This window comes from Balaenoptera ricei, chromosome 15 (assembly GCF_028023285.1).
Source record: "Balaenoptera ricei isolate mBalRic1 chromosome 15, mBalRic1.hap2, whole genome shotgun sequence".
NCBI classification, from domain to species: domain Eukaryota; kingdom Metazoa; phylum Chordata; class Mammalia; order Artiodactyla; family Balaenopteridae; genus Balaenoptera; species Balaenoptera ricei.
The window spans coordinates 59440966-59463378 of NC_082653.1; the positions used below are offsets into that span (position 1 = coordinate 59440966).

Sequence of the window (22413 nt, forward strand, 5' to 3'; positions counted from 1 at the left end):
TTGTTGGAGTCCCAGCTCTGCCACTTACTGGCCCTAAGACCCTGGGCAAGTCATTCTCTGTGACCCAGTCTTCTGACCTGCAAAACAGAAATCACAATACTCCCTGCCTCATAAGGGAACTCCTCTGACCTCCAGGCTTTGCTCAGGCTGTTTGCTCAGTTTGAAACTGCTACTTGCCTCCACCCTACCCTGCCCCAATCTGGGTGTCTCCTACTCAGGAATTCTTTCCTGACCCCTATCACTCTGATCCTCTTCGGTCGTAGCACTTATCACATCGCAATTACGTGCTTCAGCATCTGTTGTCCCAACCAAGTTGGGCTCCAGGAAGACAGGAACTAGATCAGTTTGGTATCGCTAGCACCGTATGTTATGGATGAGAGTTCAGGCTCCGGGGCCAGACAGCTGAAGTTCATCAGTCTGGCTCCCTCGCTATTATCTGTGTGACCTTAGGAAAGTAGTTTAATCATTGTGAAAGGCAGTTTTCTCATCCAAAAATAGAGATAGTAGGACCTAGAGGACAGGATTGATGAAGAGCATAAATTAGGTAATTCACATAAAAGCACCAGGTAATAGCTGGTGAATAGTAAGCATTCCACAAATGCTAGCTATAATTGGTGGCAGGGATAGGCAACTAATACATTATTTTTAATGAGTTTCTATATCCTTAGTGCCTGAGGCTGGGGAAAGTTTGTTCACTCATTAAAATTTGTCCCAAACCTGTAAGCAATGATACTCCAGTAGCAATGAGCAAATAGCGTCCACATCTTGGATGGTTTCTAAAGACAGTTCTCCAGGAAAAGCAACCAGGGGTCCTTGGAGATATAGCTGTAGCAAAGAAAATAGGAGGAGAGCCTGGAACATCCTATTGTCAGAAAGCAAGAAAGTGCTCAAAGGGGTTTGATTAATGTCCAAGACACAGAAGCTTGACGAGCCTTCAATGGCCACATTTTGGGGAAAAATTGATCAGAAAGAATAATGATAATTTATTATTAAATACAGAATTTTTTTAAAACCCATGAGTCCATAGTGATTCTCAAAAAAAGGGCGGGAGGGAAACTTATTTACTGAGGAATGCCAATTAATTAATTGAGATAAGGATAAAGGACTGGGAAAAAGCGCAATTTTGCGAACACTTATGTAACTGATCCAGGCAAGAAGGATGTTAAAACCACTGAGTGAAGGCTGATCGAGAACAGGATATTCATATGATCTCAATGTGTCTCCCCAGAGAGTCTGTATTAATTACAAATGGAAAATGGTGCCATTCCCTAGAGAAACAGGACACACACCATCTTTATCAAGTGATCAAGCTCTCACATCACCAATAATGGACCCAACTGGCATTACGTGCTTCCTGCTGTGACAACGGTAAGTGCATTCTGCTAAAAACTTTAACCTGGGGACTTCCCTGGTGGTGCAGTGGTTAAGAATCTGCCTGCCACTGCAGGGGACACAGGTTCGAGCCCTGGTCCGGGAAGATCCCACATCTTCCCGGACCAGGGCAGATCTTTCCGGACCAGGGTTTAGGCACGGAGCAACTAAGCCCATGTGCCACAACTACTGAAGCCCGCGCACCTAGAGCCCAGGCTCTGCAACAAGAGAAGCCACTGCAATGAGAAGCCCGCGCACCGCAACGAAGAGTAGACCCCGCTCACCGCAACTAAAGAAAGCCCGTGCACAGCAACGAAGACCCAAAGGAGCCCAAAATAAAATTAATTAATTAATTTTAAAAAACCTTGAATCTAATCAAGGGGGGTTGGGGGAGCAGGGAGCTCTTCCTTAATCTGAATATAAAGTGAATATTAGCTAACAGTTTTGCATTAATGTTAAATCTCGGATATGAAAATGGTATTGAAGTCATGTAGGACAAAGTCTTTGATCCTAGGAGATACATGCTGAAGTATTTATGATAGATATCTGCAACTCAGTTTTAAAAGGAACACAAAGAGAACAGCCTGAAACTCCCACCACAAGGTTCGCGCGTGCGCACAGCCCTCTTTCGGAGACACGATTTCGCGCAGCTGGAGGGTCAGATTGGGCGCCACGAGGCGGAAATACGTAACGGCGGTTTCCGGTGACCGCGTACGCGTCCAAGGCAGCGGGATGGAGGAGGTGCCTCACGGTGAGCGCGCGGAGGGGGCGTGGGGGGCGGGCCTGAAAGGACAGGAGCCACTCTAACTGTGATCTTGTCTCCGCGCAGACTGTCCCGGGGTCAGCAGCGCCCAAGCAGGTCGAGGGGCCTCATGTCAGGGGTGCCCCAACCAGGGGCTCTGCGCTTCTGGAGCTGGTGCCGCTCCGGACCCGGGTGAGGAAGGGGCAAGGCTTCAACGGGAAGTGAGAAGCGCTGTCCTGGAAGAGGCGGGACGTGGGCGGGGTGTGGATGGTGTTGGGATAGGGGCCTTAAGGAGGAGGGGCAGGGGCCCAGAGGAGGCGGGTCGTCCTGTCGTCTTCAGGATAAGGGGCGGGGCTTGAGGGATGAGTGACAGGAGCGGGGCCCAGAGGGGCAGGGCTTTTAAAAGACTAGGAGAGGAGAAAATTGGCGGGGTGGGGGCGGAGCCTGAACCCGTGACTGGCGTGGAGTCAAAAGGGGTCTCAGGAGGGGCGGGGCATGGGAGAAAGTCGTGGGAGGTGAGGGGTGGGACCAGCGGTTTGAGTGACAGTAACTGGAAGTGGTTGGGAGGAGGCGGGCACCAGAGGGAATAGGGTATAAACTTTGAAGTCAGGGAGCTTAGGCTTAAATCCTAGCTCCGCCAGCTGTTTTCTTTGGACAAAATTTCCTTCCTTTTGAGGAGCGATTCTCCCATTAATTCAACAGAAGTATGTATTGATCACTTGCAGGCACAGTGCTCTGTGCTGGGGATACAGCTATGAATGAGACAGATGAGGTGATTAAAAAGCCTTAACCTCTCTGAGTCTCCGTTTCCTCATCAAAAATGGGGGAAAAATAGTTACAGTGTTGTTTTAGGGATTTGAACTAGGATGAAATATTGAAAGCATAGTAAATGTGTAATAGTGATAGTTATCAGTGACAGGTAACTAAGTGCCTGCAGTTTGTCAGTTTCTCACTCTTGGCACTACTGACCCTCAGGGTTGGATAATTCTTTGTGGTGGGGATGTCTGCCCTGTTTCTCTGCCCTGAACATTTAGCAGCATCCCTGACCTCTACCCACTACATGTCAGCAACACTCCTTCCTGTGACAACCAAAAATGTCCCGAGACATTGCCAGATGTGCCCTGGTGGGGTTTGCCCGCAGATTGGGAATCATTGCTGTATTGAAAGCTCTGTTCTGGAACTGGGAATATAGTGTGAACACTTCAGAGTTCCCCCCTTCATGGACTTTATATTCTAGTAGGGGAGACAAACAAGTAAACCGATAAATAAGGAAATGTCAGATGTACTCGTAGCCTTGGGGGTTTTTTTGTTTGGTTTTGGTTTGGGGTTTTTTAGTAGCACTTATTACTACCATTGCTGAGGTGCTGTTTCACTCACGATCCCTTGAAATAGCCCAAGGACTTAGCTTCCTCCAGCCCATTGGAAGAGTGACATTCAGAGAGGGACAAATATCATATGATATCGCTTCTATGTAGAATCTAAAAAAATGGTACAAATGAACTTATTTACAAAACAGAAATAGAGTCACAAATGAGAAATAGAGAAAACAAACTTATGGTTACCATGGGGGAAAGGAGGGGGAGGGATAAATTGGGAGATTGGGATTGACATATACACACTACTATATATAAAATAGATGACTAATAAGGACCCACTGTATAGCACAGAGAACTCGACTCAATACTCTGTTATGGCCTATGTGGGAAAATAATCTAAAAAAGAGTGGATAAATGTATAACTGATTCACTTTGCTGTACACCTGAAACTAACACAACATTGTAAATCAACTATACTCCAATAAAAATTTTAAAAAAAATAAAAAAAGATTGAGTCAGGGGCTTGGTCATCTGAATTGCTTTCTTTGCAGCCATAGAGGAAATCAAAGAAAAAATGAAGACCGTGAAACACAAGATCTTGGTGTTGTCTGGGAAAGGCGGCGTTGGGAAAAGCACATTCAGTGCCCACCTGGCCCACGGCCTAGCAGAAGATGAAAACACACAGGTGGGACCTTAAGGAAAAACTGGGAGAGGCTCATGTCTGAGGGCTCATGACGGCTCGTAGGGAGCTGATTCGTTAATGTCAGTTTATCTGGCCTCTTTGGAATCTAGATCCCTGCAGAGAGAACGAGGAAATGCAAGGCAGTCGAGCAATGAAATGAATATTTCATTGGATTCTCTAGCCATGAACATGGCTAGCAGGTGTACATTTCTCTTGGCTTGCTGATTATTTATTATGTTAAGTTCAGGCTTCTTTCTCTTTATGAACCCCTTCTGCCTTTTTCTAGGTCAGGGGTCTACCAACGATAGCCTGTGGTCAAATCCAGCCCATCTCCTGTCTTTTTATGGCCTGTGAGCTATGAATGTTTTTTACATTTATAAATGGTTGCTTTTACAGTGTTACATTAGTACTTCTGAATCCTTGATTTTGCCCACAAAGCCTAAAATACTTTCCGTTTGGCCCTTGAAGAAAACGCTTGCCAACCCCTACACTAGGCCATTCACTTACACCCACGTACACAGAGGAGCTTGAAAACTCAAATTCCCCAGTACTGCTCTCAGGATTTCAGCTTTAATAAAAGGTGTGGTAGGGTGAGGAAGAAAAAAATTACTTTTACCAAAAAGATCAAATGGAAATTTGCAGTACCTGTGATTTAAAAAATACAGGTTATTCATTGGGACTCATGATGGTTTTGCACTGATCTTAGGAAATGATCCCAATATTCACTTTGATTACAATTTTATACCTAATGAAACCATGAATGCTGCGGGGTTATTTATTTTTATTTTTTTAACACAGAACACGTTCCACCATTTGGTTTTGCCAAAATGAAATTATGTTCAAAATTCTAATTGAAAAATATATATATATACATGCCAGAACTGCTAGAGAAGCATCGGTGTCTCTTAGACACCACTGCCCAACACGTTGAGCCCTGAAACAAGAGCCGTGGTGAGGACTTGTGTGTTGGTGCTGTGTGTGCACTGGGTGAGAGAGCCCACTACACACTCTGTGTGGGTCACCAACTCTGCTGTTTTTCCGTCAGAGCGCTGTTTGGGGCCTGCAGAGGAGTTCCGTGTAACATGGAAACAATTTTATTGTGTTCATGTTGAAAGCCATTCCCAACCATTCCAGTTCTTTCCTTGGTCTTGGTGCGTGCCTTCTTTCCGTACACTGATATATTTTTGAAAATTAGTTTTGTCTTTGTGCATTTTGAATGTTGAAATTTATTTTTATATAAACAAGGGCTAACTAACTTTCAGTTCACATTTCTTTTATAACTGGCAAATGACCTTTCACTTCGGTTTGGCTTTTTTTTTTTTAAAGATAGTGCTAGTGGGGAGTGTAAAGGTATGTTTAATATTGACATTTCAAAACTGCCACATATTGCCAGTTATTTTTTTTAAACTCTATTAACTGGATAAATTTCATACTTTGTACTTGTGTGAGATAAACCATTCTATTCCAGTATGAAATAGCACCCTAAGTTCTTAATAAAATAAAGGCTTTATTTCCTCCACAGAAAAACCCAGTAAAGGTAGCTACCGTGGGCAGGGGGATCAAGCCCACCATTCCGACCTGCCCTCAGTATGCTCGAGCGCGTGCGCGCGCACACACACGCGTGCACATGCACACACGCACGCACACACACGCACACACACACACAGATAAACAGTGGCCTCTCAGATACCTCACCGAAGGCTCCAGGAATATATTTTTTTAAATCATTGGGTTAAGAAAGTTGAGTTTACTTCAGGGGTCAGCAGACTTTTTATATAAAGAGCCAGATGGTAAATATTTTAGGCTTTGTAGGCTATACAGTTTCTGTAGCAGCTATTCACTTCTGCCCTTGAACATGAAAGCAGCCGTAGACAACCTGTGAACAAATGAGTGTGGCTGTGTTCTAATAAAACTTCGAATTTCGTATAATTTGAATTTCATAATTTTCATGCTGTCGTGAAATAAATGTATACTTCTGATTTTCTTTTTCCCCCCAACTCTAAAAACATAATAGCCATTCTTAGCTATGGGCTGTACAGAAACAGGTGGCATTCTGGGTTTGGCCCCTGGGTTGTAGTTTGCCAGCCCCTGGTTTGGTTTGTAGCTCCAGAAGCACTAGTGCTGGCTGGGGAAGAACTTCTTTGGGGGAGGATTGAAACCTTGGGAAGGCCGTGGCCTTCTTGGGACAGTGCAGAGGCTGGACTAGGGGACCTGTAAAGCTTGGTGTTTCTCTCACTAGGGCTCTGAATCCTGCTTATAACTCATTTCTCTTCGGATCATTTTATGATGTGTGGATCTGCTTTTGTTGGCCTACATGACTGACGTGCGCTTCTCTGGAATCTGGTATCTGTCACCCAAGATGTGCTCTAGGCATCTGGGGAAAGGGAGAAGTGACTGGCAGGGGACAGCTGGGCAGGCTCGTGGGAGAAGGCGGCCTTGGACTCTGATGGCGGCTGATGGGATGTGGCGGGAGGAGGTGGAGGCAGAGGCGCAGAGCTGGGACCGCCGGGGCAGACAGGCTGGGCAGGCAGGGCTGCTGCTGCTGCAGCAGAGGGGCCGAGGGTGAGGCTCAGCCTGAGCCAGACCTGGGAGGCTTTAACGCCCTGGGAGGATGTTCCAGCGGGAAAGAGGCATGGTTTGAGGGTTGCTATAGCAGCAGCCGAGTGTGTGATCGAGTGTCGTCAGAGGGTGACGGTAAACCAGCGGGAGGTGTTGCTCTTGTCTCCATGAGAGGCCACGAGGACACAACCGGGGCAGTGCTGGAACAAACGGAGCAGCAGGGCCTCCAACTCTTGGAGAAGAGGGTCAGAAGTCTGGCTGAGCGTTTGGGGCAGGAGGTGGGTGCAGTCTAGTGGGGTGGCCAAGAACACAGGCTCTGGAGTCGGTCTGCCCACGATCACATCCCAGTGCCGCCGATACCACTGCTGTGGCCTTGGGCAGGTTATCAGACTGTCTCTGCCTCAGTTTTCTCATCTGTAAAATGGGACTCAGGACCGAGTGAGATGATGCACGTAACTGTAAAATGCTTAACACGATGCCTGATGCATAGGAAGTGCTCAATAAATGTCCCTGATAGAATATGGAGGGGAGAAGACTATTTCTGCTTTGGTGATAATGAGTTTGTAGCCCACCCAGAGTCAAGTGCCAAGCAGGTTCAAATATACTCGCCCATCTGTATTTCTGTTAGTCAACAGTCTCTTGCTGTCTGAGGGTCAAGTTTGTATTGGCCAGTTGGCCAGCCAAGAAATCTGTTTTCTGTGATGATCCATGTTGCCCAGAATAATCTCTGCTTTCAGAAGCTGTCAGGCATCTTCTTAAACAACTGTCTGGAAATGTGCTTTAACCAGGCCAGCTACAAGGAACCACTTGTGAATAGACAGCTGTTTACATAGAATCACGCTTCCGTGTTGTTACGTTCTGAAGTCCCACTGCGCACACGTTGAAACTTTGCAGTAGACTGAAGGGAAGCTCACCAGCTGTGTGGAAACATGGCTAGATGAGCTGGATTTTTTTCTTGCAGTGGTGCTTAAAAAAAAAAGTCAGCACTTAAGAAAGTCTGTCTCCCCTCAGGCAGACCTACTGGTGGCAGAAAACATCACTGTCTCCAAAGGGTGCCCGGCGTGGGCACAGAGTACACACCGAGTGTCTTGTTGACTAAAGTCAAGTAGCTCACACCCCTCCCTGCCCTAAATTCAGCAGGATGGTGAGGACCGCCCTGTCCTTTTCTGCCTGCCGCCTGGTGGCAGCTCATTACTGACTGCGAGCAAGGCTGTTCCATGATAGCACTTGGGCAGGCAGGTGTCTGATGGTTTGCAGAGGGCCTTGAATCGCGGGGTAGCCCCTGACTAATCACAGGTGGGCCGGGGAATGTGCAGGTTGGGGTGAAGGGAGGAGGAGGAGCCTCTGTGGTGCAGACCTGAGCCGTGAGACATCCAAGTATCACGTGCCTTCTTTCCACCGCAAGAGTCAGCAGCTCCCGTCAGTCACCAGCTCATCCTCCTGCCTTGTGATCTGAAAGGCAAACTGTGTCATTAAAAGGCCCAGGCTATAGTGTCTGAGGCCCTCTCGGCAGCTTGTAGACTCGAGGGCTGGAAGGAGCCTAATGATCTCCCGAAACACTGGTTTCGCAGATCAGAAGCTCAGACAGATCGGGGAGGAGAAGCAGCTTGTGCGAGGCGACACGGCCTCAGAGTGCCAGGAGTTAGGACTGAGCCCGCTTCCCGTGACCTCTTCTTAAGTGGAAGTGTGGGGCGCTGGGTAGGGAACGCTGTGGATCCTGACAGCCCTGCAGCGCCCACTCCACCACTTCCTAGCTGGGAGAGCTGTGGCAAAGCCTCCTCTTCCCATCAGCCTTCTAGCACCTTCCACATACCCTGTGAGGATTAATGCAGGCGTGTTTCTTCCAGCTGGGGTTCTCTGGTGTAACTGGGGCAGAAAGGGGATTAATTGGAGGGCTATGGGGGTAGCGGCAGGGTCAGCAGGATGTCTGAAGTGGGCAGGACGCGCCACTGGAGAGCTGGCTAGCAGGAAAGTGCCACAGCCTTTCCGGGTACCGCCGCAGAGGGAGTGCATGTGATCTCTTCCTTGTATCATTTCACTCAGGATACCCACTTGGTTGTGGGGAAGAGGGGGTGTAATGCCTCAAAAGGAAACTGATTAAACTGTTCCCAAAAGAGAGCGAGATTTTCTAGACCAAGTGGCTAGAAACTCGAGATTATTGACGAAAGTCTCCGTTAGGGTCGTAGCGATGGTATAATTTCCCAAGTCGTGAGGCTCTGATGTAAAACGTCTGGATCATTAACCACACATCAGCGTGAAGCATCAAGAAGGCCAAGGAAGTCAGGTCTTCAGGATGACGTCTTCACCCTGATGGGTCTTCAGGGTGAGCGTTGTTCTGTTGCGTTCTTCTTGAGGTCCAGCAGAGGGCGCGTGAGGCAAGCGACTATCCAGTGTATGAACGAACCGCGCTCCTGACCTAGTGTGAAGTCATGTGAGGATCGTAGGAGGTTGTCGAGAGGATTGAAGAGGAAAGCAAGAAACGAATTCGGGGCAAGTTACAAAGTTACCCAGAGGTGCTCTACTTTGGATCTAAGATGTGAGAGCTTTCAAGATGAACACGGCCCTGCTCTTTAGAAGGTTTCTGAGGGCTGTCTCAGACCTTTTCACGAATCAGATGGGGAAAGTAGGGCGTTTGGGGTAGAAGGAGTCCTCCAAGGCTGCACGTATCACTAGCAAAGAACTTCTGTAGATTTCCTTATTTTCACTTTCTTTTTTAGAAGTTGAGCCTAAGCCATCATTAACCTTCAGCATCACAGGAAAACGGGGCTTGGTCAGAGCTCAGCTAGAGGGTCCACTCTGGCCCTCCTTGCCAGGCCCCCGGGGTGGTGGGAAGAGCCCTGGCGTTGGAGTCCAGAGGCCTCAGTTCATGTCCCAGCTGTGCTTCTTGCTCGTTGAACAAGTCTGTGGGCCTCTCTGAATCTCTGTTTCCTCTTCTGTAAAGCAGAGATAATGACCCCTAACACACAGACAGGCGCGCGCACACACACACACACACACACACACACACACACCCCCAATACATGGTAAGGGCCACGAAAACAGTGGCTGGGCCTGAATCTTCAAGCGGCCTGATGCCCTGGACCATAAGCTCAGCCTGAAAATAGGCCACACTGAGGGTGGCTGGGGTGCGGCAGGGGCGTGGGCGGAGCACGGGGGTGTTGGTGTACTTTGTACGTTCTTGTTAGGAGTTTCGTCTGTGTCTCTGTGGCCCGGAAAATAAATGTTGTAACTCTCCCTCGTGAGATTCCGCTCGGTCCAAGTTCAACCCAGTTTTTCTTCACCTTCTCCCCTCCCTCCTTTTCCTGGAAGCCCATCCCCTCCCGATTGTGCACATCTGGAGGACTGTACATCGGCTTACATCACGTCTCCTCTTTTCCCCAGGTGGCTCTTCTAGACATTGATATATGCGGGCCGTCAATTCCCAAGATCATGGGATTGGAAGGAGAACAGGTAATAATGACAAGACAAAACGCAGGGAAGTATTTTCTTACGGTAAACTATAGCGCCAAGCTGCTAAACCTAAGCCAGGGGGTCAGCAGAGCCCATGCATTTTTACCTGGACGTGACGAGATCAGGTAAATGTTCACTAGACCGCCTGTCTGCTTTTAACAACAGCCGTGAGTTTGGTGGCGGTGTGGATTATATTTAAGTTCATCCAAACCTTCTGAGAATTGTTAGTTCGATGCCTTCTTAGAGGGGAAGGGAAACAATACGTCAAATGCAGAAGTAAGACACAGAAACTTAGCCCTGGCTGGGAAAGCTAGACCAGGGGTGGCTAAGGTTCTGTACTCTGGAAGCAAGGGAATATCTCTGCTCCTGTGGTCACCAGAGGGGAAGTGAGACTGCGAGGCCGGCGAAGAATATGGGCGGGGGCGGGGGTGGGGCAGCAGGTGCTGCCCCCTCCCTTCTGGGTGGCACAGAGCCATCCAAGAAAGGGTTCCCCTGGGGGGTGCATTGAAGCCGGGCTGGAGGACTAGGCTTTTCCTGGGCTGTTGGGATCGGTACATTCTTTACTGAAGCGCCGGGTGCTGGGGTTCAGAGGCGAACAAGGCAGATAAAGACCCCACCTTTGTGGGAGGGGCAGGTGATAATAGGACACTAAGCAGGGTAAGGGGACAGACATGGCAGGGCAGGGCGGCCAGGGGAGCTGCTCTTCGGGAGGGGGTGGTCAAGGGCTCCCTGCTCAGAGAACCCAGAGAAGGGTGCGCTGGGATGGGGAGCACATGCAGGAGCCCGGATGCAGGGGTGTCCTCGTGTCCTCGGCAAAGTGGCCCACGGGGATGGGGCAGAGTGACGGGGCGGCAGAGAGTAGCCAGAGGCAGATGGAGCCAGTCCCTGGGGACTCTGCTCAGGGCTTGGGACTTGCTTCTGCCGTGCTGGGAAGCAGCAGGAATCACAGCTCTGACCACGTACCGGTAAGCAGCAAGCTCTGGAGCACATGCCCCCCAGCACGGGGGTCCATTACCGTCAGTCACATGCATGTACTACTCATTGGGCCAGGACACAAGTAGTTACAAAAATTGAAAATTTTAAATGGTGAGATAAAACAGCAGTTCTACTATTTTCTCCTCCTGTGCTATTGGATCATCGTGTTTACCCCTCTTTCAAAACCAGTGACTTAGAGAATTAGTATTAATAGGAATCAATGGGTTTTTTTTTTTTAAGTATGACTTCAAAGCCGGTGACAAAGGACCCCATGTTATCTGATTGCAGTTCTGTGAAATGTCAGCAGCAGGCACATCTGTAGACACAGTAGATCCGTGGTCAGCTAGGACTGGGGGGAAGTGTGGGGGTCGGGGGTGACACTTAAGGGGTGCAGGGTATCTTCTAAGAGTAACGAAAGTGTTCTAACATTGATTGTGGTGATGGAGGTACAATTCTGTGAGTATCCTGAAGCCATTTAATTGTACGCTTTAAATGGGTGAGTTGTGTGGTATGTGAATTATATCTCAAAAGACTGTTTAAAAAAGTAAGAATTCATCAGGAAAAATGGGCTGTTTTGGGTCCAACGTTACTTGAAGCGTAAATCTAAGATTGATGTGTGGTTGGAAGTTGCGTAAGTTCCCGTTTCACAGTAAAGCGTCGATGCGGACTTGAGCCCTGGCAGTTAGTGAACACCTACTGCGAGGAAAGGGTCTGGGTCTTGAAGTAGCCCGAGCTTCCCGCCGACACGACACCGCTTCCCCATCGTTGTCCCCTGGGGGCAGCAGCTCAGCCCCGAAGTTCACGCCACTGAGGGGAGGGTTCTGTGTCTGCTGTTTCACCAAAGGTCATCCCTCCACTCCTGGACTTGTACAGAGACCGCCTCGCTGCTCCAAAGTTACCTGCATCTTCTCAGCAACCCCCAACTGATTTCTGTCACCCTTTTAAAATATCCCAAATTATATTTGGACTCCAGTAACATCGGTCCCCTGACCAGATATCTAAGCAGTTTCCAAATAACCCAACCTGGGAGGGAAAGAGCAAATGAATTCTATCATCCATAACCCAGCCTCTGACCCCGCTCTGTTCACTCCCTATTAAGAATTTAGTGGTAGCATTTAAGACAATGAATTGTAATTTATAAAACTGCCTTCTTACTGTGTAAACTTTGTCTGCAAGAGAAGCGTGACCAGGGTGTATAATTTCTCACAAATAAGTATGGGCTTCTGTTCCTGCAGGTTCACCAGAGTGGCTCGGGCTGGTCTCCAGTGGTGAGTGCTAACCCCCTTTTCTTCAGGGTCTCTTGTCATATGTGTACATAAAGGGTTGTAACTGTTTATCGTCAACAGATATTTATTGAGGCACTTTCCTAGGCACAGGGAATCCAGTTCCAACCTGGGATTGGCACACTTTTTCTGTAAAGGCTCAGAGAGTAAATATTTCTAGTTTGTGGGCCATACAGTTGCCACCGTCATAGCTGGAAAGTAGTGATAAGCAAATGAATGACCGTGGCCGTTTTCCAATAACACTTTATGCAAAACCAGAAGTGGGGCCATAGTTTGCCAACCCAGGTTAAGATAGTAAAGGAGACGAGGTTTGTTTATTTCAGCTGAGTTCGCTGTCATTGCCGCATAGGGCCGTATGGTGACTCTTTCAATCCCCCCAATATGGTAAACTTTAATTAATTAATTAATTTATTTATTTATTTTTGGCTGTGTTGGGTCTTCGTTTCTGTGCAAGGGCTTTCTCTAGTTGCGGCAAGCGGGGGCCACTCTTCATCGCGGTGCGCGGGCCTCTCACTATCGCGGCCTCTCTTGTTGCGGAGCACAGGCTCCAGATGCACAGGCTCAGTAGTTGTGGCACACGGGCTTAGTTGCTCCGCGGCATGTGGGATCTTCCCAGACCAGGGCTCGAACCCGTGTCCCCTGCATTGGCAGGCAGATTCTCAACCACTGCGCCACCAGGGAAGCCCCAAGTAACCTTTTTTTTTAATGATTTTTTTCAAAAAAAAGAAAAGAAAAGATTTAAGGATTCAAAGAGTGAATATACTCACAGATCACATAGTAATTTTGTCCCCCCAGTTTTTTCAGCCAGAGCTCAGACAAAAGACATAGGGAAGTGCCTTGCACTGTGGTTTTAAGTAAAATGTTTCTTGCATCATCCTTTCTAGTTCCTGGAAGACAACTTGGGGGTGATGTCCGTGGGTTTCTTGCTCAGCAGCCCCGATGATGCCGTTATCTGGAGGGGACCAAAGAAAAATGGTTTGCCACTCTGCTTTCTGTCTCTTATCACGTCCTTCCAAGGGCAGAATTGCATCCCGTTCTGTCAGGATGGCCTCAGGCTCATCCTGCTGGGCTTCATAGCGTATTATTTTTATGCATCTGGTTGCCTCTTCACTGGTTGAAGAGAGCCAATAGAAATACCAATTTTATTTAACGAAATGTTATAATTTTAAAAATCTATTGGGGGTTTTTGTCTCCTGAAAATCTACCTAACCCTGAAATTATTCCTAAGGTGGTCTGTGTTCTTATTTGTGTCAAAGAGAGAAGTATGTGAGGTCAAATCAGTAGCAGGTTGACTAGGCACTGAGGCTGCAGGTAATGATGGGAAAGTGCCCATCTGGGCAAGGTTCCTCAGCCTCGGTGCTGTTGGCGTTCTGAGCCAGATAATTCCTTGTTTGGGGAGGGTGGGCTGTCCTCCGCATCACAGGGGGTTAGCAGTACCCTGGCGTCTGGGCGCCAGAGGCGAGTAGAACTCCCACCCTAGTCATTGACAAGCAGACGTGTCCCCAGACGTTGCCAAACACCACTGATTGAGAGCACAGGTGATCCATTCGTAAAGGTCACGAGCTGTGCTCTGTAAAGAGAGTCAGAAGGACGGGAGCGAGGAGGCATCCCCGCGGCTCCTCCTTGCAGGCATGATCAAGCAGTTCCTCCGAGATGTCGACTGGGGCGAGGTGGACTACCTCATCGTGGACACCCCGCCCGGGACGTCGGATGAACACCTGTCGGCCGTGCAGTACCTGGCCGCAGCGCACATCGATGGGGCGGTGATCATCACCACGCCGCAGGTGAGCCAGGGCCCCCCACCCGGAGGGCCTCTTTCTCCGACAGCCCGAGACCCTGGGCTCTGCAGCACACCCTGACTGGGATCCGTAGAAGCCTTACGTTGACCTTCGGTCCAGCTATTGTCCGCGGACAGGGAGGCATTAGGTGGCGGGGGCGGGGGTGGGCCTGGGTGAGGGGCTCCTGGCCCGAGGATGGCGCTGGAGAGAAGACGAATTTGTCGTTAGGGATGTTTCCTACTGAATTTTTAAAGAGAGGCTGGGGCCCACCCTTAGACCAGCAGTGCTCTCAAGAGTAGGTCCCAAAGAAATGACCCATGAGAACAGTGGCGTGGGGACGTCCGCTCTGATGCGGGTGCTGACGGTGGGCAGGGCTTTCCACGTGGGGCAGGGGCACATGGGAACTCTGTGCTTTCTATGAAGCTAAAACCGCTCTAAAAGTCAAGTCTAAAGCAACAGCAACAATCGAGTTGACACAAGGATGGCCTCTCCGATACCATATTTACTGTGAAGGAAAGAGAGTCCGCTTGGGTTCAGGAGGAGGGGAGTGGACCAAGCAGATGCCGGCCCTTCTCCAGGAAGCCTGGGGGGGATGCCCCGTGTTTGTGCACCTCTGTATGTAACTTCTCTAGAAAACGTGGCTTCAGGCTGGGGACGCGCACTTTCTCGGAGCCCTGCACATCCAGCAGCTGCCTTTCTTTAGGGGTCATTTTTCTTTTTTTTAATTTCTTTTTTTTTTTTTGTGAGAACTGCATTTTTTAAAAATAAATTAATTTATTTATTTTAACATCTTTATTGGAGTATAATTGCTTTACAGTGGTGTGTTAGTTTCTGGGGGTCATTTTTGACAAAGCAGGGCTTGTAGAGGATACCAGGGAGAGAACCACGGCTGCACTGAGGTGAGACGCTTAGTAACAGCCAGTTTACTTTCTAGCTAAATGCCCTTCTGTCTGTACCCCAGCCTCAAAGGGCTCGAGGGCCAAACGTGGGCCTCAGGAGAATAGAGGACTCAAAGCCAGGACCCTTTGGAGGCCTGTGACCGTTAAAGCCACAGATGTTAAGGAGTAGCCGTATTTGACAGCCATGACCCTTGGACACGTGTCTGCAGTAAAATTAAATGGGGGACTGGGGTGGGTACTAAGCCCGGATTATCCACAGTCCTCACGCTGTAAGATACACATTCAGAGTCCAGAAGTGAATCTGAAGGGATCCAAACCTGGTAATAGTCCTTATTTTCTTTTTGTGCATAAAGTTGTTTGGGTTCACGATACCCAGGATCAGAGGTTGGTGTACTTTTTCTGTGAAGGACTGGAGAGTAACTGTTTCAGGCTTTTCAGGTCACACGGTCTCTGTCACGGCCCTTTAGCTGTACCATTGTGGGGCGAAAGCGGCCCGAGATACTGTGCAGAAGAGTGGGCCGGGCTGTGTTCCAGAAGAACTTTATTTATGAAACTAGGCAGCCAGACGAGCCCACAGGCTGCCCCTGACCTGGAAAGCTGTGCCCACTCGGGCTCAGCCTAGTACACTGACGGGAAAGTGGAACACGGAGGTGGGTTAAAGGGTCACTTTCCTGTAGATTCGTTGTACATTGGACATTTGCCTGTTCAGGTTTATCCTTTGAGCTTTGTGGGAAGTAAGTAGCACCTGGAACAGGGCTCACACGTGGTCGGCATGAAACAAATACGGAACACGGGGCACAGTCTCTAACGCCTCATGGTGGTGATGCCACGGCCCTGCAGCCATCCCTCCACCACGCGGATGTTCTCTTTTTATGCTTTGACTTTGACACAACTGGACTTCTTGAACCTTGGCAGGAGGTGTCGCTCCAGGACGTCCGGAAAGAGATCAACTTCTGCCACAAGGTGAAGCTGCCCATCATCGGGGTGGTGGAGAACATGAGCGGCTTCACCTGCCCCAAGTGCCAGGTGAGAGCACGTCCAACCAGGTCCCGTCCTCCTGCCTGAGGAAGTCGTAGGGGTGGATCTCTGGGAAACCGTTTCTGTTTTCCCCATTGTTTCGGGAAGTGGAATCAGTTAAAACCCTCCGTTGCTGATTTAATGAAAATTCTTTTCACATTCAAAATAGCCATTTTTTAAAGTTGCTTTAAAATGTGGTCCATTCGTATGATTCTGAAACGAAATCAGGATTCCTCCCCCTTTAATTTGCCTCCCAGAAGGAGTCTCAGATATTCCCGCCGACGACTGGGGGTGCGGAGGTCATGTGCCAGGACCTGAAGGTCCCGCTTCTCGGCAAAGTGCCTCTGGATCCACGCATAGGTGGGTGAGTCCCTGGAGCCTGCAGGCCCTCCAGCCGAGAGGAGCAGTGAGACCCGTGGCGGCCTGTGGCCGAGGGAGCAGGGGAACTTTGGGGGGGCGGGAGGGGCCTGGAAGAGGAGAAGAGAGCAGGGGGCGGGAGGAAAGAAAGTCACTGAGGAGAGGGGCCAGACCAGCGTAACCTGGGGAGGCGGCCAGGGGCGTGCCTTCGAGTCTTCTCTTACCCAGGAATTAGGTTCTGACTGAAAGTCAGGTACAGAATTAGCCTTGAAAACTCCCGAGGAAGGTGCCCCGCATGTCCCGTCCACAGGGAAGCGCGGCGCAGCCCTCCTCGCGCCCGGCTTCTCTCGGCGAGCGCGAGGGGAAGTCGCTGGCCTGCCTCCAGGGCGCGCGCTCCTCTCTGGGTACCAGAGTCCTCCGGGGAGCCCACCTCCACCCCACACTCACTCCGGGGCGTCGGCTCGCTGGGTGGGGCGGCAAGGACAGCCGCCGCCAGATTTGCTTCCCCACAGTAGCAGGAGCTGACCTTGCTGAAGTCAGGTGTGACCCCCCCCCCCCACCACGAGGAAGTGGGACAGTTAGGTTACGCAGGGGTGCCCGGGCCTGAGGGAGGCCGACAGACTGACGGGGCTCGGGCCCCAGTTGTTCGGAAGTGAGAGCCTTGGGAGGGTGGGCGCCGTGTGCGCTTAGAGGCCGAGGCCGCGGCGGCTGCGCTGGCAGGAGAACCGGGAGGTGGTTAGGGCTGGGCTGGGGCCTGGGCGTTGCCAGGGAGAGGGGGACACACAGAGGGGAAGTGCCAGGATTTGAGAGGTGTCACGGACGTCCGTGCTGCCCAGTGTGAGCCACGGGGAGACGGGGACAGCCCCCGGAACCGGCGAGCGCAGGAGGCGCCATCCAGGCACTGGCGGCTCCCTCCTGGTGCTGTGTGGAGGCGGCCGAGGCCTTGGCTTTGTCAGCGGGCGGGGAGAGGGGTCAGGGCTGGAGGGGGACGCGCCCGCGACCGGGTGGGAGGTGCAGAGAGGCGGGGCCGAGAGCGCAGCTTGGAGGCCTGCCCTGAGGAGGTGGACGGGAAGAGCCCCAGAGAAGCCCGGGGACCCGAGGTGCGGTCCTGAGACCGCACCTCGCCCGTTTCCACGCCCAGCAGCGCTCCTGGCATGTGGTTTCCCCGAGAAACAGAGGACTCCGGCTGCTTTTCCAGCCTTCCCCGGCGCTGTAAACTGTCTTCGCGTTGACCAGAGCTTCCCTCTGGGCCGTAGGAGCAGGCGCCTCCCCTCAAAGGCCTCCGGAGGCGGGCGGCCCACGTGACGCCGTGGGGGCCGGTGAGCCGTGGCAGCCTGAGCGGTCACCGCCACCCGCTCCCGGCTGCGCTGCCGCCCTAGTCCTCAGGGCAGCTCACAGGAGGGGGCCCGGTGCAGCCTCCGATTCAGTGCCGTCTAGCGGGCACGGTCCTGTGTGACAAGGTACATGTCCCCAGACCTCACCTCCGGTTGTAGCTGCAGAGAGCTGGGCCAGCGCCGGGAAGGACAGGCGGTTAATGCCGTGACGTGCTGCGGCGAGGCGGGCAGGGCCAAGTGAGGTCACTGTGACCTTCCGGAGCCGCTTTTGTCCGGTGAGGGAACAGCCGCGTTACCAGGAACAGACGAGGCCGTGAAGGACGCGCTCAGCCCCTGTGGGAACGTGCGGCAGAGGAGCGGCCGGGCTCTGGCGCCGTGATGCTCGGCCTCCCCAGCCCCGCACGCCTGAGGGTCACGCGGAAGCACCTCTGGGGCCGGGCGCCGGGCCTGGATCCGCACTGCCCCAGCGCTGGCTGCGGGCTCCGGCGGGTCCTTGCCAGGCGCTGGGCCTCAGGCCGCACCTGCGAGGTGGCGACGGTGATGGAGCCACTGCCGGGGGCTGCGCGGATGGAAGGAGGGCCACGAGGGGAGCCTTGGACAGGGCAGTGCCCAAGGGGTGCCGCCTGCAGGCGACAGGCAGGAGAGGGGGAGGTTTGTGGAGATGGGGAACCGACCAGAGCGCATCTGTAAGGGGACAGGCGGGTCCTCTGGGGAAGGGAGGACGAGGAGTGAGAGGACGCGGGGTGAGAATCAGAAGGAAGTGGCCCCACGAGCCTGTTGTGGGACCTGTGACTTCCCAGACCCGGTCCAGCGGCCGTGAACTCGGAGGCTACCCTAGCTGCTTCCGCCACAGTTCACGGTGCCCGGGCCACGTGGGGGCCCACTCTGCCCCCCGTCTCGGGTGTCCCTGTCCCACCGGGCAACGTGCTGGGGAGCTGAGGCGACGACTGCTCCACGGTTGGCCTGGCCAGGATCCCCCCAGGAGGCTGGGGAGCGGCTGTGGGTCGTGGAACCACTGACCCTGCTTCTCCAGCAGGGGGGGCGGGGGCAGAGGAGCTGGCAGCGGGGTCTACCCAGGACCAGACGGGAGGGGAGCACGCCGCCTGCCCAAGGTCCCGCCCCGTGCTCACCTGGATGCGAGACCACCTGTGTGTCCCGAGGAGGCGCTGCAGTACACAGAGCAGGTGGACTGATGCCAACCTGGAGTGACCTTCAAGATAAAGTACACATGGAGAAAGCAATGGGCAGAATATGTGTGTCATACACTCCCAAGCATTTTTTTAAAATACATGAGTGTGTATATGTATATATATGCCACGTTTATATACATATATTTCTAGAAGGATACTTGAAACACTGGTAGCCTCCTTTGAACTCATTCTTCGTGGTATAACCTTTTATATTCCATACTCTTACTGCGTGCCTTTATTATCTTTTTACTGAAAGAACGAATTGGTCTTTTAAATGCAGGTTCCTGGGCCTGCCTAGGAGCTGCTGTATCTGATCATAATGGGGGCCCCGGAACCTGCATTTGCTGCACATGACCCAGATGACTCGCAGGCACACACACTAAACAAACACCATCGGCCAGGTACGGGTCAGAGCTGCGAGGAAACGCTAGCCAAGGTCCCTGCTGGATGGAGGCGGGGAAGGCGAGGTCCTCGAGACCCCGACATTCTGTCTCAGCTTTGATCTTCATTACAAGTGAGGTGGGCTCGATCTTCAGTGTCACGGGCACAGAAAGAGCCCCAGGTTCACATCACCGCTGTGCTTTCTTCATGGATTTTCTTTCTTTTGTTTCTTTAAGGTAAGAGTTGTGACAAAGGAGAGTCTTTTTTTGCTGAAGCACCGGATTCACCAGCCACTTTAGCCTACAGAAGTATAATTCAGAGTAAGTGTTTAAGTGAATCTTGAGACTCCACATGGCACGGGGCCAGGAAGTGACATAAGTGAGCAGAGTGGGCTGGGTGTGAAAAGGTCCCATTCAGGATCATAAATGGTCACTGCAGCCATAAGTGGCCACACAGCTTCAGTGGGGACACTGGGGTAGTGAGGTCTGGGATGACCCCGTCAGCCCAGGAAGCCAGGAGTCTTGAAAAATCTTCCGGTACATCAGTGTTGTGAACTAAGTCATAGTTTAAAAAACACGGTGAAGTTTATGGTATAGGAAATACACCTCAATAAAGCTGTAAAAAGAAATTAAGAAGGAAAAAAAAGCACAGTGAGCCAAACCAAACCCACGTGCAGGCCTGATTCAGTCAACAGGTAGCTGTCAGAGGCGTTGAATTTAAGGCAGAGGTGTCGTCAGTAGTTAAAGCTTTAGGCTCCCAGCTTGTGGCTGAGTTCTTTTGACCTAGTGAAATGGTGTTGAGGGTAAATCACGTCATTTCCGGGATTCTTGATCTGTAGAATGGGCCGGCGTGAGGCCTCCAGCCGTGGTTATAACCACAGATGGGCAGTGGGCAGTATTGGGCTCACTTTCAGAGATTCAGGGCATCAGCCGAAATGGGACTATTGGGAGAATTAAAACACCTGGGGACTCCACCCCATCTAGACACGGCCTCGCCAGCACAGGGCAGGGCCACCAAGAGCCGCCACTGCTTCCTCGCCTGCCGTCTGTTTTCTAGGAATCCAGGAGTCCTGTAGTCTGCGTCAGCCAAAAGGGGAGAACCTCGTCGGCTCCTGAAACAGGAGGACGTTAGGGACACAGGCGGCACGTCCCATCACACCTGACCAGCTGGGTGACAGAGCAGGGGTCACAGGCAGAGAGGGACCAGCCCCAGGCATGGTGTGAAGTCCCTTTTTCAGAGACACTTTAATCATCTAACACTTGTACACTTTTCTTTAGAACATATGTAAAGGGCATTCTTTACAGATGTGCCGTTTGAAAAATAAAAACATCTCCTCAAACCTCTGCCCCAAGGCCTGCTTCATGTAAAAAACCAGCGGCTTGTGGGTCATGGAATTTTCTTCTCTGTCGGAAGCTGTTCCATTACAGAACCTCTCACTTGAGCCTTCGCTGCCTCGGAAAATAAGCCTGAAAAAGAACCAAAGGGATAAAGGGGTGAATGTGTGGCTTCGCTGCAGATATTCAGTCACAGTTTCAGACAGCATAGTGCAAACGCTGTTCCTCAGGCGGAGAAAAAATTACAGCAGTGATTGATAGACCCTCCTGCTGGGGCTTGTCCTGAGGTCAGTGCACACCACACGGCTGGGCATAGTCAAAAAACCCTCGGATCACCCACAGGAGAACAGGTTTGGGGGTCAGTGTCGACACCCTGTATAGGAATGTGTGTTCACTATATCCAGCAATTTCCAGTGTCAGACAATTTACAGGGTTTTTTAACATTACATAAAAAGGAGAGAGATGCAGACTCCAAGAAGATCCTCGTTGCCATGAGACGCTCACTCTGAAAGACACACAGGACCTGAGCACAGCTGAGGGAAGAGTGAATTCCCAGTTCCCATCTTCCTCCAGGCGTGGAAGTGGAAGGGGGGCAAGTCCCCTTGTTCCTTCCCTCCCCTTCTCTCGTCACCTGCCCCGCTTGCCTGCATAGGGTCAAATCTGCACCTGTTCAAGGTGAGGAAGGTGGGACCCCTCTAAAGGGCCCACCCAGACCACAGGCCCAGCTGAGCCCAGGGGAGCTGCGCTTCCACGGGAGCCCCCGGCCCCGCACCGTCCAGGCCGCCACCTCGATCCCACCTCTTACCTAATACTTGTGAATCTCCAGCCCCTCAAGGCCAGGCTTCTGGAAGTCTCTTGGACAGGCCTGCAAGGGGAAGAGGCTGCCCTGGCTTTGTGTCTCACATGTGTGTGGCCTGATCCTGCTGATTCAAGGCCAGAGCAAACCCACAGTGAACTGAAAGCCCGTAGGGCTGGTTGCTCAAGGTCTTGGTGTGAAGCTGCACTGTTCACATTTAAGATGGTTCAGACCATTTCAGGAAGAGCCTGGTCAAACTTAGAAGATCTATTTCTCTCCTAGAACTAAGGCTAGGTTTAAAGAAAAAAATGCGTTATGGTTCTTAATTCTGTCGTTTAAAGAAATCACTCAAAACCGACAATGGCAGTCACACAAAGACAAGTGCTGTATGATTCCACTTACGTGAGGTCCCTAGATTCGTCAGATGCATGGGGACAGGAAGTAGGTGGTTGCCAGGAGCTTGCTGGTGGGGGGCAGGGTGGGGAATGGGGAGTTAAACATTTAGTGGGTACAGAGTTTCGGTTTGTGAAGATCAGAGTTGTGGTGACATGATGATGTGGGTACACTGAACTGTACACTTTTTTTTAAAGGACTCTGCCATCTTTTTTTTGGCTGTGTTGGGTCTTCGTTGCTGCGCGCGGGTTTTCTCTAGTTGCGGCGAGCAGGGGCTACTCTTCATTGCGACGCGCAGGCTTCTTATTGTGGTGGCTTCTCTTGTTGCGGAGCACGGGCTCTAGGCACGCGTGCTTCAGTAGTTGTGGCACGCGGGCTCTAGAGTGCAGGCTCAGTAGTTGTGACGCACGGGCTTAGTTGCTCCGCGGCATGTGGGATCTTCCTGGACCAGGGCTCGAACCCGTGTCCCCTGCATTGGCAGGCGGATTCTTAACCACTGCGCCACCAGGGAAGCCCTGAACTGTACACTTAAAAATGGTTAAAAGGGTAAATTTTG

The 22413-nt window shown here is 51.3% G+C and overlaps 2 protein-coding genes across 3 annotated transcripts in view; one reads left to right on the plus strand and one right to left on the minus strand.

Annotated features, from left to right (window-relative positions):
- Positions 1-2043: 2043 nt before the first annotated feature.
- Positions 2044-20673, plus strand: NUBP1 (NUBP iron-sulfur cluster assembly factor 1, cytosolic). 2 transcript variants are annotated; one of them, XM_059895919.1, is made up of 11 exons: positions 2044-2122; positions 2201-2305; positions 3981-4114; positions 10052-10120; positions 12331-12363; positions 13263-13353; positions 14008-14162; positions 15971-16081; positions 16330-16432; positions 19571-19654; positions 20391-20673. In XM_059895919.1, the coding sequence occupies exons 1-11, from the start codon at positions 2104-2106 to the stop codon at positions 20447-20449; spliced, it is 963 nt and encodes a 320-aa protein (XP_059751902.1). In that variant the 5' UTR covers positions 2044-2103; the 3' UTR covers positions 20450-20673. The 2 variants fall into 2 exon arrangements, with proteins under 2 accessions (XP_059751902.1, XP_059751903.1); XM_059895920.1 differs by having other exon boundaries at positions 16333-16432.
- TVP23A (trans-golgi network vesicle protein 23 homolog A) overlaps positions 20550-22413 on the minus strand; it is a 42179-nt gene continuing 40315 nt past the window's right edge. Inside the window, exon 8 of the mRNA XM_059898696.1 lies at positions 20550-20800. Within this exon, the coding sequence (XP_059754679.1) occupies positions 20768-20800 (33 nt within the window). The 3' untranslated portion in view covers positions 20550-20767. The remainder of the gene's footprint in view (positions 20801-22413) is intronic.

Bases quoted from the DNA above. Each gene is read 5' to 3' on its own strand.
- NUBP1 (XM_059895919.1), top strand. The intron at 4,115-10,051 runs GTGGGACCTTAA...TCTTTTCCCCAG, and splicing joins CAGAAGATGAAAACACACAG to GTGGCTCTTCTAGACATTGA. The intron at 19,655-20,390 runs GTAAGTGTTTAA...TCTGTTTTCTAG, and splicing joins CTACAGAAGTATAATTCAGA to GAATCCAGGAGTCCTGTAGT.